This window comes from Gasterosteus aculeatus, chromosome 1, assembly GCF_964276395.1.
Source record: "Gasterosteus aculeatus chromosome 1, fGasAcu3.hap1.1, whole genome shotgun sequence".
In the NCBI taxonomy this organism is placed as follows: Eukaryota; Metazoa; Chordata; class Actinopteri; order Perciformes; family Gasterosteidae; genus Gasterosteus; species Gasterosteus aculeatus.
In genome coordinates, this window is record NC_135688.1 from 11,866,164 (window position 1) to 11,883,726 (window position 17,563).

The following is a 17,563-nucleotide window of genomic DNA, read 5'->3' on the forward strand; positions in this document are numbered from 1 at the left end:
TCCTGTGAGAATGTTGTAATGTGACGTTCCAGTTTTAACACTGGTAGGAATCATCATCGACCGCACTGCAACTTGATCCTCCATTAATGTCTTCAAAAGCTAGAAAACTCATGTATTAGATGGTTTGTTTTTGCGGTTGATGGCACAACTGTGGTGCGATTATTAGATGCACACCATTATAAGAATGGGGTTTTTTTTCTCAAGGGGATTTCTTATGAGATAGGAAAAAAAATACAGACAGAGATTATCTCTGTGTACATCGTTTGCAGGGCTGGAAACTCGCAAAAATTCCCAGGTGAGGCGAGAAAACAACAGACTGACTTGTTGTTTATGTATGAGGCTCAGCCCAAGAAATAAGAGAACAACAAATGAAGAACACTTTTTTTCCTTCAACATGACCTTCAGAAGGAACACAGCATTACATTAAATACATTGAATATATAAAGCAAAAACTGGATTTGGTTTATTTTAATAATGAAGCCGGAAAATAAAGTTGTTGGGGAAATTCAAAGGAAGAGCTGGCGTTTTTTTGAATTGTTAATTCTTGACTGGATTATTTTGCGTACAATCTCTCCCACTGAATGTTTTCTAAATGAGTGAGAGTCAGTTTAATTAATAGGTGAGATTTGATCTGCTCCACATTGAACTTAAGTGAGCAGAATGACACGCTTGCCTGTTTGGAGGTGATCGTGGCACAATGCTGCCCTCCTGTGCTCACTGTGTCACACTGCTGAAGCCCTAACAGCCTAACAGACTCACATTTAGAAAAAAACAATATTTAATCAACGCATACATTATAATGTATTATCTTAGATAGTACTTACAATGTTGATGCATCAATGATAATAATAAATAATAATAATAATGTTTCTGAAAACAGAATGAATCTTATGTGAAAGAATACATTCAAAGAGCACTAAATTAATGCTTTCATTACAATTTTAACTCACACTGCTCTGCCTCCAATTTCTCTTTTTTTTAACTTACGGACTGTTTTATCCAGATGTGTTAGAATAATTGACATATATTAACAGTAAATCAATGCCTATAAACGTCTGTCCTGGCAGACCACAGTTTCATTTCTGTTCAACATTAGGCACCTGAAATAATAAACATTATCTGAAATTATAAACATTATTTGTGGAAACATTTTGAAAAAAGAAGTATAGACATTGTCCACTTAGTCTGAAATACTATTAAACGTTATTCTCCTGGAAAATACTTGTTGCACACAACAATAGCACAATACACCCTTTAATTGTATTATTTTTCATTGGATTAGTGTCATCCCGGGATGTGGGCGCAGCTCCGGAAACAAGGCTGCAAAACATGTCAAATCTGTATTTATTTAGAGACTTTATTACAGTATTATTACGGGGATTTTACGCTCCAAATCAACAGCTCCGTGACAGTCAGTTAAAACCCCCCAGGCTGCAGCCTGCCTGGACGTCGGTGTGTCCACCCCTCAAATCAATACAGGCGCCATCCTCTCATCCGGGGCCTCCAGCGCTTCTGTGACTGAGCCTACCCCCCCCCCCCCCCCCCCCTCCCCCCTCCTCCCTCCAGCTGGCCTGCGGTCAGTTTGTGTACACCTGCACCGCGACGGACTCAAGCGGAGCTCCGCGGCCTTACATCTGATTTGGCCTCCGGCTGGAGCGTGTTCTGTACCCGGGCTTCTTTTTTATTTGTCCACCCGAGAGAGCTGAGCACCGTAGTCCCGCCATTTACCCTCCTCCGTGGTCGGGTTTTTTTTGATTGCCCTTTCACAGCGCTTTAAAGCAGCGGAGCAGCGGCGGCGGGAGGAGGAGGAGAAGGTGGAGGAGGACTCGGAGGAGGAGGTGGAGGAGCGGTGGCGGCGAGCAGGAGGAGAGACGCAGGGATCCGGTGTGCCACATCGGGATGAGAGCGAGACGCAGACCCGGGTCGGATGAGTCAGCGAGTGGACTCCGCAATCACGACCGCCCCGAAATCTGACTAACGGCCACAAAGCCGAAACAACCCGACATTTTTACCTTGATTGGTGTTGTTGGATTCCGCTTCTCTTTATTTCCGCCCTCCCCCGGTCCGCGTCTGCCATAGCCTAGTTTTTTTTTCTTTAAATATATATATATTTTTATTTCCACTAAGGTGGGGAAAAGGTGGAGGTGGGGGTCCGACAAGGTTGCGGACGAGGAGGAGGTTTTCTTTACTTTTTCTAAAAAAAAAAAGCCTCCCACTCCCGAAGATAAAAGCCAGACTATATTTGTTAAAAGTCTTTTGTTGCGCTGAGGTGAGAGAAGATGTCGGGGCAGAGCATTACTGACAGGATAACCGCAGCCCAGCACAGTGTAACGGGATCCGCCGTCTCCAAAACAGTATGCAAGGCCACCACTCACGAAGTAATGGGCCCGAAAAAGAAACATTTGGATTGTGAGTATCCTCTTTTTTTCTGAAATGTTTAATAAAATAAACATAGCACACGAGCGGTGAAACAAATCCGGAGCGAGAGCTCCGCGTTAGCTGAGCTGTAGCCGTTGGAGCGGCTACAAGGCCTCAAAGCCTCACGGGAGGCTACATGCTAACGCTACTTGTACTGTTAGAACATCGGGCCCAGGCCTTGTTGACATGGTGCTAGCCGCGGCTACGAGGCGCTCACTTTAATGAGGGTTATTTGTTTTATTTCCGTTTTGCTGGGGGTGATACATAATCTATCTAGCATGTCTAGCTGTCTGGTTTTGGCTCTCTTCCCCCCCCATCCTGCCGTGGTCACTTCTACTCATCGGTTTAAGGGGTTTGAATGATTATCCCACATAGCAACATGTCAGGATACGCGTTTACTTCAGCATTACCAAACACTTTCGTTAAACCTTTTTTAAATCAGTGCTAGCAGACAGGCCTCCCACAGGCCCTGAAATGTACGTTTACAGGAATGTGATTGCAGCTCCCATCTCGGTGCACCTGCAGCAGGACAAGCGTCAGCTTCAGCTGTAGTGATGGAGTAACTGATAACCCGCAGTTCGTCATGGTGGGGTCAAATGCTACACACACACACACACACACACACACACACACACACACACACACACACACACACACACACACACAAACGCGCGACATAAATCACAGTTCGTGGCTGATGTCTGAGTTTTGCTTCCCTCCAACACACTTCTGCAGGTACCCTGACGTAAGCATAAGGGATTAAACCCTTGTGTGATCATCTTTATAGATGCTGTGGTCAATGTTCTGCTCTTCGATCGGCCTTTTCAAAGGCATGATTGCAGCAATGAATTATTTTTTTTTGTCTTCTATGAAGGCACTGCGTCATCATAACAGTTTGATTCAAGTCCAGGAAACAGATGCTCATTGTGGTGGAAGTACTTGATTTCTTGAGTAGGGATAATGGTAACTCGTGGTGCAAATTTTGGTTTTGTGTCAAAAGTTGCAGGTTCTACACCTGTTGTGCTACTCGGGCGATTTCCCCCCCTGAGATGAGATGAGTGAAAGTTTGCAGAGTGACCCTCTTTGGGCTCATCGCAAACCAGCCAGCCATCCAATGTGACAGAGTCTCCGTGCATAACGGAACAGAGAGTGTATGTACAGAGATAATAACAGAGCCCTCCGCTTTTATGTTTTACAATGGAGGCTGGGTGGTTTGTTAGATGGGTTATTTATGTCAGCTTTGTTTTGCTCATGTCCCCTTCCGACCGAGAACAATAAATGTTTTTTGTTTTTTTTTGTATTTCTGGCAATTTTCTGACTCTTATTAGAGAGTAGACACTAGAGAGATTACTGTAAATGAAGAGTGAGATTTAGAGCAACCAGAGCTTTCTGAAAGTATTGGAATTATAAGAAAGCATAATCAGTTGGACTGTTTATGCTTTCTTATAATTCCAAGACTTTGGAATGTTTTGATATTCGTGCCAATATAACAAACACATTACTGTCCTTTTGTCATCATACTTTAGGAAAATAAAAAATAAAACCTTTCATTGAACAAAAGAAGCAAACACTCTGATATGTAAAATGTTGTCTAAACACAAGCAGTTGTACAATACTTTTTCGGGAATGGAAAAATCTTGACTGAAAATCAATATAGTCCGAGAAATGAGCATCTATTTATACTCTCAAATGTAAACGTTGTTGAGCTGATGGCCTGCTACCTCAATCCTCCAGATTTAAGAAGTTGGAACTGTGGAATATTGGTCAAGAAAAAAGGCTTGAAAAATGACTATTACCTGACTTGTTTTTGAATTTTGATATTGATAACAATACGTATACATACAAACAAATCTTAATGTTACTGGACTTTGGAAACTGTTATTTAAAAAAAATTCTATTCAACAAAATACACAAGTTCTGTTAAACAAAAGTTGTTTAACAGTTTTACTTTACTAGTCCTCCTTTCCAGAGACTAAAGATGCATTTTGTCACCAAACATATTACGTATATGTATATAATATATGTATGATTCTACATTTTACTTATTTAAGATTGGAGTAATCTCATGACATTATGATCATACTACAGTAGTCGTTTTTTTAGAAATAATACCTTAATAAATCATTTGGAAAAAAAACGAGACAAGGAAAGTTTCTTCATGTTTTCTGTTTTGCACGTGAAGCGCTTCGTCTTAACGCTGCGCCGTGAAATACAGTTCTTTACATTTCACACGTGTCCTATATCTGATAGATTTTTTAAAAATGTTTAAGGAAATATAATATCCTTGATTCATTGTGACTTATTAACAGCCCCCATCAAAACCAGCCTGGATGGTGATCGACACGCTGACACATTTGTGTCCCACAAATAAATCCGATTACGAATCACTAACGAACCACTGTGAATATTTAGCAGGGTGATTGTAACATGACTGAGGTGTCAGTGTAGTCTTCACCCCCATACTCCTCCTCCTCCCACCCCTCTCCCGTCATCTTCTCTGGGCAGTCGATCTACTAACTGCCGCTGCTTCTGTGGAAGGTTGTCCTGGCCTACTTAAAGTCCCCCGCCTTTCGAGAAGTCAAAATATAGGACAGAAGAGGAGTCCCAATTACCTCCGTCGGTCTGATCGGCGCCGTGAATGGCCCGATCGTTATCGCCTCGGCTAACGTGCTCACTCCGGCTGCACGGAATGAGCACGTTGGCAGTGGAAGTGGGGAAGAAACTTCCAGGTTCGCCGTAATTTCCTTGCGCTGTCGAAAGCTTTGCTTGTTGCCTTCAACAATTCAAATGAATGATCTCTGTATCGAGTTGTGCTGCAGAGAATCTTTGATTGCCTTGATGGTGATTTACTTTTTAATATGCTAATGTCATGTGACATCACCGTGGTGGCGTTTTGCTTGGAGTAGAATAATTGTGTCATTGTGACTAAAATATATGGTGTAGTTAAGTGTAGTTTGTTTTTAACTAGGGAATGTGAGCTAAAACTGCAAAGGGGCGGTTAAAGCCTCCTTTGGGACCAGTGAAGTCATGTCTGCACTGCATCAATATTGGATACATTTTGGGGATTGATAACATGAGTTTACATTCTATAATTAGAAGTTTGATTTGTAAGATATTTAGTTTACTGGTGTATAAAAGGGAGAAAAGCCGCATTCACACATTTTTCTAAGCGTTTAGTTAATTTACATCAGTTAATCAACTAATTGTTTCTACTGTGGGCGGCACGGTGGTGTAGGTGGTGGTTAGCGCTGTCGCCTCACAGCAAGACGGTCCGGACACTCCGTGTGGAGTTTGCATGTTCTGCCCGTATCTTCTTGGGTTCTTACTCCAGCTTCCTCCCACAGTCCAAAGACGTGCTTTGGGGGGGTTCGGTTGATTGGTGACTGGGCGGTTGTTTGTCTTTGGTGGTCTTTTGTGAGCCTTGCCTGATGCTGGCTGGGCTTGATGTTTTGATGGGGTTTCTGTTGCACTCAAGGACAATTACAAAATGTATTTTGCTCAATTATTCCAAATCCCACCTGCCTGGTGAAGATCATCTGAACCTCGCGATCTCATTCACTTTTTCGTTTGCTGCAGATTTGATCCATTGCACCAACGAGATGAACGTGAACATTCCCCAACTGGCCGACTCGCTGTTTGAGAGGACCACCAACACCAGCTGGGTGGTTGTGTTTAAGTCTCTGATCACCACACACCACCTCATGGTCTATGGCAACGAGGTGAGACGCTTCAGCACACACCAGCACATCATCTAGGCCTCAATGTGGAGCTAAAAATCTGGTGTTGACCATTTCCTTGTTATTCTCTTTCAGCGTTTTGTTCAGTACTTGGCTTCTAGGAATACACTATTCAACCTCAGTAACTTTTTGGACAAAAGTGGGTTACAAGGTAACCATTTCATGGCCGTTCCAAATCCTTATGAGTTCAAGCGCAATGTAAAGACGTTAATCTGCCGTTTTCCGTTGCAGGTTATGACATGTCCACGTTTATCAGGAGGTACAGTCGATACCTGAACGAGAAAGCCGTTTCGTACAGACAGGTTGCATTTGACTTCACAAAAGTTAAACGCGGGTAAGGTGTTATTATATTATTATTGTGATTATTATTATCATTATACAGTATTAAACGTATGTATTCCCCTTTATTCATTTGAAAAAATTCGTAGTTTTATTAATTCATCAACTAATTATTTAGTCTGGAAAACTGTTAATTTAAACAGTTAATATTTCTCAGAGCTTACGGTTATTAAATGGTTATAGTTTCAGTCAAAGAGGCAGGCAACAGCCTTTTCACTTTAATTAAATGCCTTCAAGGTTTATTGGTTTCTTAAACCTGTTGGCCTGATTAAATCATTGTGTAAAAGATACTGAAATGTATCATTTTAAATTCAAAGAATTCTGTCAAATTTTGTTTTTATTTACAGTAAAAAAGTTAATTTGATCAGAGCTGCAACAATTTATATAGAAAAATAAAAATGGGAAACTATTTCATGCATCAAACAACCGTGGCCATTTAATTAAGCAGAAATGCTGTTCATCTCGTCAGATGTGAGGCTCTGGCTCTGTTCTTTGTCATTATGTAAAGTCTGTTATCCTGTGTTAAGAGCTGCGCCGCGTGCTCATCCGTCTCTCTGATTCCCCCCCGCGCCCCTCCCCGGTGGCCTCTGCTGCTGCTCCGACTCCCTGTGCGTCCACGCAGAGTGGACGGCGTAATGAGGACCATGAATACAGAGAAGCTGCTCAAGACTATCCCCATTATTCAGAACCAGATGGACGCGCTCCTCGATTTCAATGTGAGTTTGAGGTGAAGCGCCCCGCCGCGCTGCAGCTCGTGTGCTAAAAAGCCGCCTGTTCTGAGGCACATAGTTCCCAGTTTTCGTTTCTCTACGTCCACAAAGCGTGGAGTAGCTGTGAATGATGAACGATTGCTTTCCCTCAGGTCAATGCCAACGAGCTGACTAATGGAGTCATCAATGCCGCCTTCATGCTCCTGTTCAAAGACTCCATCAGGCTCTTCGCTGCTTATAATGAAGGCATTATCAACCTGCTTGGTAAGAAACCTTCTCTTTCTCTCCGGTTGGTTTTGGCCCGGTATTTTGTGGTTGGTCTTTCCAATTTCTTTGTGTTTCACCCAATAGAGAAATACTTTGACATGAAGAAGACTCAGTGTAAAGAAGGTTTGGACATTTACAAGAAGTTTCTCACCCGAATGACCCGGATATCAGAGTTTCTCAAAGTAGCCGAGGTATATTGTGCCGCGTGTTCGCCGTCTCTACCAGACCTTCCTGCTGTCACTAATTAACGCCGCAGAAACCAGATTGTAACGTGGTTTTCTTTGTTCGTACAACAGCAGGTGGGCATCGACCGAGGGGACATTCCAGACTTGTCACAGGTGAGCAGTATGAAATCACAGGTCGTCCCGCTTTCTCTTGTCTCCAGCTCTAATTTCTCTTTTATCCATGAGTTGTCTTTAACGGACTAGAGGGTTGCTCACCAAACACAAAAGACACTGCATGGTTTCCTTCTCGAGCGCATGTCCGCCAGAGGAGGTGGTTGGTCTTCTTCTCTTGTCTCTTCTTCTGCTTTTCTTCTTTACCTTCCCCACTTCTACAGTAAATAAAGGTGCTGAGTGTTTTTGACCCAGTTAATCGTCACAGTGACAGTTAGATATTCACACACTGTCGTGTTGTGCTGTGGGGAACAGAAACATTTAACCCCGGAGAACCTCAACTAAAACACCCCCCCCCTCCACCCCTCTGACTGTCACCACCTTTATATTCTGTATTTTCCCCTTATCTCTCCACTTTAGTTCACAGTTTGTGTAAGTACTATCATTTCACTCTTCCTCTATGTCCGTGACTGGCTTCAGTGTTGTCTTTCGGCATGCTTCTCACTCTTGTCTCCTACACATCGGTGAAAATACTCGCTGTGGTAAACTCTGATCACTTTGGTCACGTCATCGCGGTGTGAACCAGTGTAGCTCATCTCCTGTGAAGTGGCTTCCCCCGTTGTGCTTAGACGGGGCCGATTCAACACCGCCCGGGTTGTTGACGCCCCCGTGGTGCAGTACGTCATCCCACACAGATGTTGCTCTCATCCAACGTAGTTCTTTTGGCTGGAATGCAATGCAGTAATCCATCAGTGGTGGGCAACTGATCATCCAAAACTGGTTTAACTGCTAGGAGCAACATGTGGCCTCCTATTGACAAACATCATTTTGGTTCATTTCATAGTGCGTTGGGATTTCTGCTGTCCCGGTTCCCCACCACTGTCCTTAATGGTTTTGGTGTCCATGCAGACTACAATGTGCTGCGTCTCAGGGAGTAGCTGACTGTGTGTTTTCTGTCACGGCAGGCTCCCAGTAGCCTTCTCGAAGCTCTGGAGCAGCATTTGGCCTCTTTAGAGGGCAAAAAGGTCAAAGACTCAACCGCGGCCAGCAGGTATGTCAATCCTACCGTCACTATTCCTCAGTTCCGCTCATCTTTTCCTCGAATCTCAGAGGCTGCCTTTCCATTTTTACCGCTGCATGTTTTAACATTTTATTAGATCGTGTTGCATAGATCAGTCAAGCAATGACAAGCTGATAAGACAAATCTAAACGGTAAACTAATATGTGACAAGGGCACACAAACGGATAAACAGGACGGAATAAGATGTACTAGATGTATCTATGTATAAGCTGTAATAATGAATCCAATGAGCTGGATAAATCAATCCAGAGTGAATTTGTGTCTCTCCTGCAGGGCCAGCACTCTGTCCAACGCAGTGTCATCACTGGCCAGCACGGGGATGTCTTTCACTAAAGTGGATGAGCGGGAGAAGCAGGCAGCTCTCGAGGAGGAACAGGCTCGACTCAAAGCTCTGAAGGTGGCTTTGCTTGTTTTATCCGAAGAGGCTGCCGATTTAAAGATGCCGTGGTATTGCTTGTATGTTTGAACTAGTTTTATCTTTCACTCAGGAACAGCGGCTCAAAGAGCTCTCCAAGAGGCCCTCCTTCGCTACCACGGACACGTCGCCGATCTCTACCACAGGTGGTCCTATCAGCACCACAGCAGCCATCGACCTCTTCTCTACACCCAGCTGCTCCAACGGGTACGAGCCCCTCTAGTAATGCAACCCTTTATTTTTTTTTTTTTTTTAACTCATGCTGCTTTTTATTCAGTCTTGTAAGGACCTGGTTGCTGCTTTAAAGTTTGAAAAGTAATTTTTTTTACGTTGTCTGAAAACCAGAGCTCAAAAACTCTGCGTCAAAAGAGGAGTTGTTTAAAAGTATTGTTAAAGTTTGCAATTTAAACAGGCAAAAAGGACACCTACATTTAAACCGTTTTACTGTCTGAATGCATGTCAGCGTCTGTTCAGACTGCAGGCGAATCCGATTGGCTTTTTAGATCTTCAAGACTGACTGTCTGCACCGTTATCGAGCGATCAGATCCGATTAGTCTGTTCAGACATTACCAACTTTTCTGCCTCGGGTTGCTCTGGTAACCGTGTAGGCGCCCTGGAGACAATAGCGCTCTAAAGTCTCTGCGGCACACAGCGACGTAAAGAGGAAGCAGCAGAAAGTGACAGGAAACCATAACAATTTCATTTTATTATGTTCTCCTCCGTTGTGCTTTGTTAGTAGCAGCTAACCGCTGTTAGTAGTAGCTGAACAGTCTTTTTTCTTTTACCGTTTAACTTCAAAGACTTACTGGAGTTACTTCCTCCAAATCATAACTGTAACCAGTTAACTCTCGATTTATTTTCAGGCTTTTGAAGAAAAGAAAAAAGTCTGTGGTTGTAAAATGAGTATAATAATGGCTGGCTTTTTTTCTTTGTCTGCAGTGCTGTGAAGATGGAGAGCGACCTTTTTGACCTGCAGTCAACCTTTCAGCCCTCCATGCAGTCCGGCTCAACAGGGCTTCCAGTTGCAACGACGTGGGCAGGTAAAGAGTGGCCTCTCCAACGCTTCCAGTCACCATCTGTGTTTCTGGACCGTTTTCTGCATGCTCTCCTTCTCTTGTTGCTGTCTGACTCTGATGCCCACCTTTTCCTCTCCACTATTTTTCTGTCTATGTCCCTTTTCTTTGTGTCTCTCTCTCTCTCTCTCTCCTCCGCCTGCCTAGATCCTTTCACCTCTGCTGAAGCTGGAGACGAATCCATGCCAAACCTTAACCCTTTCCTCTCAAAACTCGTTGTCGATGCCACTCACTTACCTGTCGTGTCTTCAGACGGTGTTAGCTTTTCCTCTAGGACTTCCGGTCATGAAATGTTTGGTGGTAACGACTCATTTTGTTTCTCCTCAAAAGTCTTGTCACACTTGTTCATTTCTCTCACTTATGACTAGTTTGCATGTTGACTGTGCAGCATGTTGATTATCTGTTTGTGCAAATCTCTAGATGATCTTCTTTGTCTGTACAATAAGCCTCATTGCAGTTCATACCATGCTGAAATCTTTTTTTTTTTTTTGTGAGAACCCCCATTAATTTACCACCCAGGGCCCTCCATGTCCCACTATAGAGTACATAAAACCATTGCTTCTTTAGTTTGTCCTCTCTTTCAATTATGTTCGTAGATTGTTTTACGTTGATACCTGTTCTACTTTTACCAACCTTATTTTTGATTCTCCAGATCGTTACAATCCCTTTATTGACACAAACTCATCCGTTTCAACCAATTACAAACGCACAGTGCGGATAGAACACTCCATATCAGGTACTATGATGGCTCACCATCTCAGCCTATGTTTCCTGATCCCTGGCAAACATAGGATCCTATGCAATACACCCATGCATAGTGGAAATGTGGTCGTAAACTATTAGAAAGGAACATTTTGACATTTTGGACATTATTTGCTGTCTTGCCTCGAGTTGGCGGAGAAGCTTCAGAACACTGCTCTCCATTTTTTTTTTCTGTTAGAACACAAATATCTGTAATAATACAGAAACCAAAAATTATGTAATCTTTTATTTATTGGTATGCGTGCATTTTTATGTTTGAAAACTGTTGCCATACATTCAAACAGCTATGCTAAGCTAACTAGCTGCTGCTGTCTGGTCTCCTTCTTCTCGTCAAACTCTCAGAAAGGAAGCCATTACGTATTTCCCCCCAAATGTCAAACTATTCCTTTAACCCCTTTTTAGTTTCTACAATGCTGTTCTGCACCATTTTATCCTTTTACGTGTGACTTGGAACAACACACAATTTTACAAACCGCGAAAAATAGCTGTCTTCTTGCTGCCTGTATTTCTGTCATTTCCAACTTGTCACTCTGGCTCGGTCTTGAAATGCCTTTTTCCGTTTTGCTCTTTCTTCCTCTTTGTCTTGCTCATCCTGCTTCCTGTGTCTGCGTGTCAGACTCCTTCTGTGGTCCAGTGTCCATTGCTCAGCACCTCTCCCACCAGGCTCCCTTCCCCACTGAGCCCTCTGCTGTAGCAGGTCTATTCAGAGGTACTGAAGGCTCTGCAGCCCATTCAGCAGTAAATCCATGCTGGTTTTCTGCTCTGTAAAGAAAGCGGTGGCACTCTGCTCTCTGTTTTAATTAACCAGGGTATTGATTAATAGACACTGTACTTACGAGGGGGCCCGGGCAGAAACCAAAAGTCCAAACGTCGGTCAGTTATGACCTTGTGTAACATTTGCAACTTTCTTCTCTCCCTACTCTGATGAAGGATACTCGACGACACAGGCCCCTGCTCAGCAGTCAGCGGGGGGACTCCAAGTGGACTTTGAGTCCGTTTTTGGGGCCAAAGCCACAGGCAGCAACAGCCTCAATTTGGATGGTGACTATTTTGTATTTACATATAGGTGATATGCAATACATGTGCATCATTATCTGTGTGTAAGTGCAGTGAAGGTGATATCTGCGGTCTGCAAATGATTCATCAAAGGCCAGTCCTAAAAAATAGATTACCCCCACCCACCTTAAGCACTCTTGTTTTTGTAACCTGTAGCTCCTGTTCCCCCCTGATTTTAAATGCACTCACTGTAAGTCATGTTGGACAAAAGCCAAGTTAATGTAATCTAAGAGTAAAAGAGAGAATAGCATTCTGCCACTTTTGAGCTGAGAGATGTTTGGGGGTTTTAACAAAAGAGCAGTCTGGAAGAAGGAACATGAGACCACTTAACTTATTAAAGCAGATTTTTTTTTTAACCTCAGCACTGCTATTCAAAATACATGATATTCATAACAATGAAGCACACCAAACTCTGTCTAGGACATATTTTCATCGTTTCTGACGTTCTCGGTTTCCCTTATTTAGATATTTCTGGAGGCATCCTGAAACCGACTTTTGCCGGCTCCAACCAGGCTTCCGGTCAGCTGCCAGACAAGCTGGTGTCAGACGACCTTGACTCCTCCCTGGCCAACCTTGTCGGCAGTGAGTCCGATGCCTGTGCCCTTCAGCTGCGAAAATGAAAATGCATGTTTATTAAAAAATAACCAAACCTTTGCAGATGGGCAGATAACACCTAGAAATTGTCTTTCCTTCTTTTAGACCTCGGCATTGGGAACGGCACTATGAAAAAGTAAGAGATGCGCATGTGCTCAGCGGCTTTAAAATGCACGAACACTACTGCACAGCAGCAGCAGCAACAGCAGCAGCTTTGTGCTTTCAGGGCAGTCGCAAGCTGGTGCTAACACCAACTGTCTTAATCTGCAGTGACATGCACTGGAGCCAGCCGGGAGAGAAGAGGATGACCGGCGGCACCAACTGGCAGCCCAAAGCGGCGCCGTCCACGACCTGGAACCCCGTTTCCATGGTGACACACAGATCTCTAACCGCAGTGCTCACCATTTCTGCTCCCGCTATATTTCTGTCTAAAGTTACAGTCAAATGATTGCAGACGCAGGGAGGGTTTGCTGCTTTGCCGTTGTTGTAGAGGTCATTTGTGTTCTCATTGGCCCGCTTGTGTCTCCTCAGCCGTCGTCAGTCATGGCCTTCCCTGCTACCACACCCACCGGCATGATGGGATATGGCATGGTCAGTATGATGACAAATGTAGCTCATGTTCAGTCCTAATCTGTTTTGGAAAAAAAATAACGTGAATATTACGTTATGGTTGTTGCTAAAACGGTGCATATCAGATCAAAACGTAAAAGGTTTCATTTGTAAAACAAAAGGTTGAGGATTCTCAATAGTTTTTATCTCTTGATTTACATATTTGTTTGTCTTATATATATTTTAATTTTAAAATCTACTTGTGTAAGCTAAATAATCAGTGCTAGTCTTGATACTATTATTTATGATTATTGAAAACCATAATGTGAGGAATTGAGACTTTGAGTAAAAATGTTTGAGTTTGTTGCCCCCTAGTGGGCAATAAATAATTCCAAATTCAGATACTGCTGAAATTCAAACAAGTTTGACTAATTCACAAATTAGGCTGTATTCCTCAGACATCCGTTTTAATACAACGAACCCGTTGAGTTTTGGACAAATATAGCAAATTAGATGTTATATTGGACTACTGAGAAATTCTCCGTTGCCCGACATGTTACAGGCCAAACGATGAATCAGTAAATCCCACAAACAATCTGCCTCTTAACAATATTTAATGATGATGAAAATAATCATTACACATAAATGCAAGACATGGCGGCTTCACATTTGTAAAGCAATTGTGTTAAATCCACCACCACATGAAATGACGTCTCATCTCTGTGCGACATGCTGCAGCCTCCACAAATGGGCTCAATGGGGATGATGAATCCGCCCACCATGATGTACTCCCAGCCTGTGATGAGGCCACCCAACCCCTTTGGCTCCGTGTCTAGTGCTCAGGTGGGTGCACGGCCGTCTGACCACGCCACCGAGCGGATGCACAATGAAGTCAGTATCTATTTGCTTAGTTATCAGGTTGGGTAAATAGGTGTATCCATTGTGCTGTGACGTGCGCCATGATTAGTCACTGTGTGAGCGTTGTAGTGTGTGTGAAAACGGCTGAAGATGATGGCAGTTTTAAACCAATGGACCCGTCACTCTGCCGAGCTGAAAGGGGGAAAAACTGTGAATCATCTCCCTTGTCTTAACTCCCGGGTTTCCTCCCCAACCCATCCACCTTTCTTCCATACGCCACAGCCTCTCCAAACTAATCTGCGCCCTCCTTCAGTCTCTGTACTGACTGTCTGACTTGTCCTCTGGTCCTCCTACTTCCTGTATTTCTTCCTGAAATAGCCCTCCGCAGCCTCTAGTCCTTCCAGCCAGAGTCCTCTCCGAGCCCCTGGACAGGACCCGTTTGCACACCTCTCTCTCAAGGATTTCTTGTAGAGCATCTCTTTAGGTACAGCATGCTCTCTGCTAGCGGGCGCACCTGCATGTGTTCCATGGCCAGTGCTAACACCCTCTGTTTTTTTTTTTTTCCTGCCTTTCCATACTTGATCCCCTCTCATCTAATTAGATGCCATGTATTTCTCATCTTTTCAGTTTCATTTTGACTGTGGATTCCGTGCTTGTTTTGACAGATTTGCTGCATCGTTTAACATAGACCGCCTCATTCTGACCCTCTTGTCTTCCACCGCCGTCATTGATTGTTCAAACCTGCATCTTATAGCCATTGCTGTAATGAACTACTTGATTGTTCGCTAAGCTCTGTCCTTCGAAAGTTACTGGAAAGCTTTTTGTTCTCAGACTGCGCATATGCCGTGTCTAACAATAAAGATGACCATTTTCAGGTTAATGTTCATGCCGTCACAATTTTAAAAGGCAAATTCTTTAATTGGGGCTCTGATGAGCATAATTTGAAGGAAGTTAGAAGTTCAAAATGAATTTCCGTCCCAAATCCCGGACAACATAACGCCGTTTTCCAGAAGCGGTCAAATAGTAATTTCAAACATTTTGATGTCCCGTCTCCTCTCCTGCTATTGCAATGCGTGAGCTAGTTAGTCCTTAAAGTAGGATGAGCAAAAGAGGCCCAACTGACACCTAAAGGGAACAAACCCAACCTGCCGATGAGCAAGTTTAACGAACAGTCCATCGACTCATTCGTTATTTGCGCTCCCGTTTCCTTCTCTTCGTTAACGGAGACTGTTCCCTTTTCTTGCAGATGCAGTTCATGTAATTTGAAGAAAAGTGTCTCTCGGAAGATGGATCTCTTTGCGGCAAAGCTTTGTCCTCGTGTTGCAGTCTAACTCTAAAACATTCTTACACACACACACACACACACAAATACCGACACAAGAACACAATGGTGCAGCGACTGTCCGAAACCATGGTAACCATGTCTAAATGACGTTCGGCGATAGCTCACACCTATTATTCTGTAACATGTCCGACGTGGAGTGATGCTGCTGTCTAAACCCCCCCCCTCCCCCAAAAGAGGATTCCTTATCCATTTGACAGTGTCATCTGTAAAGATCGGTATGGGTGCTGAGAAGCTTTGATGTTATATGTTTGGAAATGCTGTGGTTGGATGTGGAGGCTTGATGTCCAGCGGGGAGGAGGGCAAAGGAGAAGAGGAGAGCCCCCCCCCCCTCTTTTCTTGATCCGATCATCAGTCACGCACTCCCTACAGCTATTTAACTTGTCACTAAGTAGTGATGCTAATGGCGTTTACACCCGATTAGTTTTTGTCTTTTTTACAGTGTTTACAGTAGACATTCCTTGTGTGTTGTTTGTATTTATTTATGATTATTTGTTTAAGATTGGGAGGAAAAAAATGTAAAAGCTACAGTACATTGAACACCTGTGGGAGTGCTTCAGCATTTAACAAGGATCTCAGACTATCATTGAGAGGTAGAGTTTAAAAATAGCTATTATATAAATTACACTTATTAAGCGGAATGATAGAGCACTAAATATTCTACCAGTTTTGCGTTCAACCTTTTTTTTTTTTTTTTTTTTTTACTAGTGGAAAGATTTCACAATCCCCATTGTGCTTAAAGTGCAGGGGCTAGAGTACGAGTCAGTTACCAGTAAATAGTCGGTTCTGTGCCTAGGATTGTTTTTGTTCTTTTCGTTGGTTTTTGCAATGGATCGGTTTCCTGTCTAGTTTGAAAAAGGAAAAAAAAAAAAACACTTCACCCACGAATCTGAAGCGTCACTCTGGGTGCGTGGGCTCCGTTTGCTTTAAGCTTGGCATGCCGTCGACTCACTGGCCGGATTCAAGGCTGCCTTTACTCTGAATGTGGAAGAGTTGTCTTCATGTTGCACACATCTTTCCACGCTACGGTTCCTCGGCGGGGGTGGAGGAGGGAGGAGGTGGGAGGTGGGTGGTGGTCGAGGCAACAGAGTGCGTCTGCTTGTTGGTTCGCTGTCGCTACGCTAACGGGAAAAGGGTCACAGATTTGATGTAAATTTAATTGTATACAAAGAGCCAGAGGACCTGAGTGGAGGAGCACTGTTGATCGGTGCTTCGTGTACATATAAAAAAAATAAAAAAAACCTGACTGTTCTTTGAGTTACAAAAGTGAAAGATGTATGAAATATGAAAGCAATTCAATCAAATTTGACTCTACCTAAGTTTGATTCAGGATACTCTGCGTTTGTCTCTGCAGATATTTTCTTTATGTAATTAGAAGGTGTAGCAGACTGACGTCTTTTCTTTCTTTTACAAATAAAGAGCAGCTTCCACAAACTGTTGTATTGTTTGTTTTCAAGTTGAATGTTAAATCTATTGAGTTGTTACTGCAAAGAGGGTTTACACCACGCAGCAGGAAGTGATTTGTTTTAGTCATTTATAAACCAGTAATATTTATAGTAGACTATTATTTAATCATCATCAGTCAACTAATAAAAGCACTGTTAATTCTCACCTCAGGCTTTAACCATCCGATGGAATGACGTGGGACGGCTGTTTTATACACTGGCACTATTTTATTGGGTCACAAAATATATGAAAACATGATCTTCATGTTTTTAAATCCACCAGCAGCCCGATCCACACTTAAGGCATCAGTTAGAAAGACATCCTACATGGGCTGCATCATTTTACCAGTAGGTCACCGGAGAGGCTTCTTCAGTTTCAGCCTGGTTTCCACGGAGTTGTGAGCCGATGTTAGAAGCTACGGAGCAGCGCTGACTCACACTGGGACCATCTCCGTGGTGATGTAATCCATCACTCGTGTTGTAAACATGTTAGCTCTTGATACCTCCGGTTCCTCCGGCCTGCCCGCGTCCACACCCTTTTGTCAAACGTGTGTGTGTGTGTGTGTGTGTGTGTGTGTGTGA

General features: G+C 43.3%; 1 protein-coding gene across 23 annotated transcripts; it reads left to right on the forward strand.

Moving 5' to 3' along the window:
- Positions 1–1,548: 1,548 nt before the first annotated feature.
- Positions 1,549–16,970, forward strand: picalmb (phosphatidylinositol binding clathrin assembly protein b). Of its 23 annotated transcripts, none has more exons than XM_040184087.2 (23): positions 1,549–2,409; positions 5,995–6,137; positions 6,231–6,306; positions 6,387–6,489; positions 7,117–7,210; positions 7,357–7,468; positions 7,556–7,662; positions 7,768–7,809; positions 8,772–8,857; positions 9,161–9,284; positions 9,376–9,509; positions 10,242–10,342; positions 10,523–10,675; positions 11,028–11,111; positions 11,754–11,846; positions 12,068–12,178; positions 12,659–12,775; positions 12,893–12,923; positions 13,058–13,157; positions 13,319–13,378; positions 14,075–14,179; positions 14,573–14,678; positions 15,441–16,970. In XM_040184087.2, the coding sequence occupies exons 1-22, from the start codon at positions 2,280–2,282 to the stop codon at positions 14,663–14,665; spliced, it is 2,199 nt and encodes a 732-aa protein (XP_040040021.2). In that variant the 5' UTR covers positions 1,549–2,279; the 3' UTR covers positions 14,666–14,678; positions 15,441–16,970. The 23 variants fall into 23 exon arrangements, with proteins under 23 accessions (XP_040040021.2, XP_040040030.2, XP_077954586.1 ...); XM_040184096.2 differs by having other exon boundaries at positions 9,382–9,509; XM_078098460.1 differs by lacking the exon at positions 14,573–14,678 and having other exon boundaries at positions 14,075–14,227.
- Positions 16,971–17,563: the final 593 nt, after the last annotated feature.

What these genes read in the sequence shown, in the direction of transcription:
- picalmb (XM_040184087.2), top strand. Translation starts at nt 2,280, where the DNA reads ATGTCGGGGCAGAGCATTACTGACAGGATAACCGCAGCCCAGCACAGT. An exon ending in AGTTTCTCAAAGTAGCCGAG is followed by an intron (nt 7,663 to 7,767) that starts GTATATTGTGCC and finishes TTCGTACAACAG; the next exon opens with CAGGTGGGCATCGACCGAGG. An exon ending in CAACAGCCTCAATTTGGATG is followed by an intron (nt 12,179 to 12,658) that starts GTGACTATTTTG and finishes TCCCTTATTTAG; the next exon opens with ATATTTCTGGAGGCATCCTG.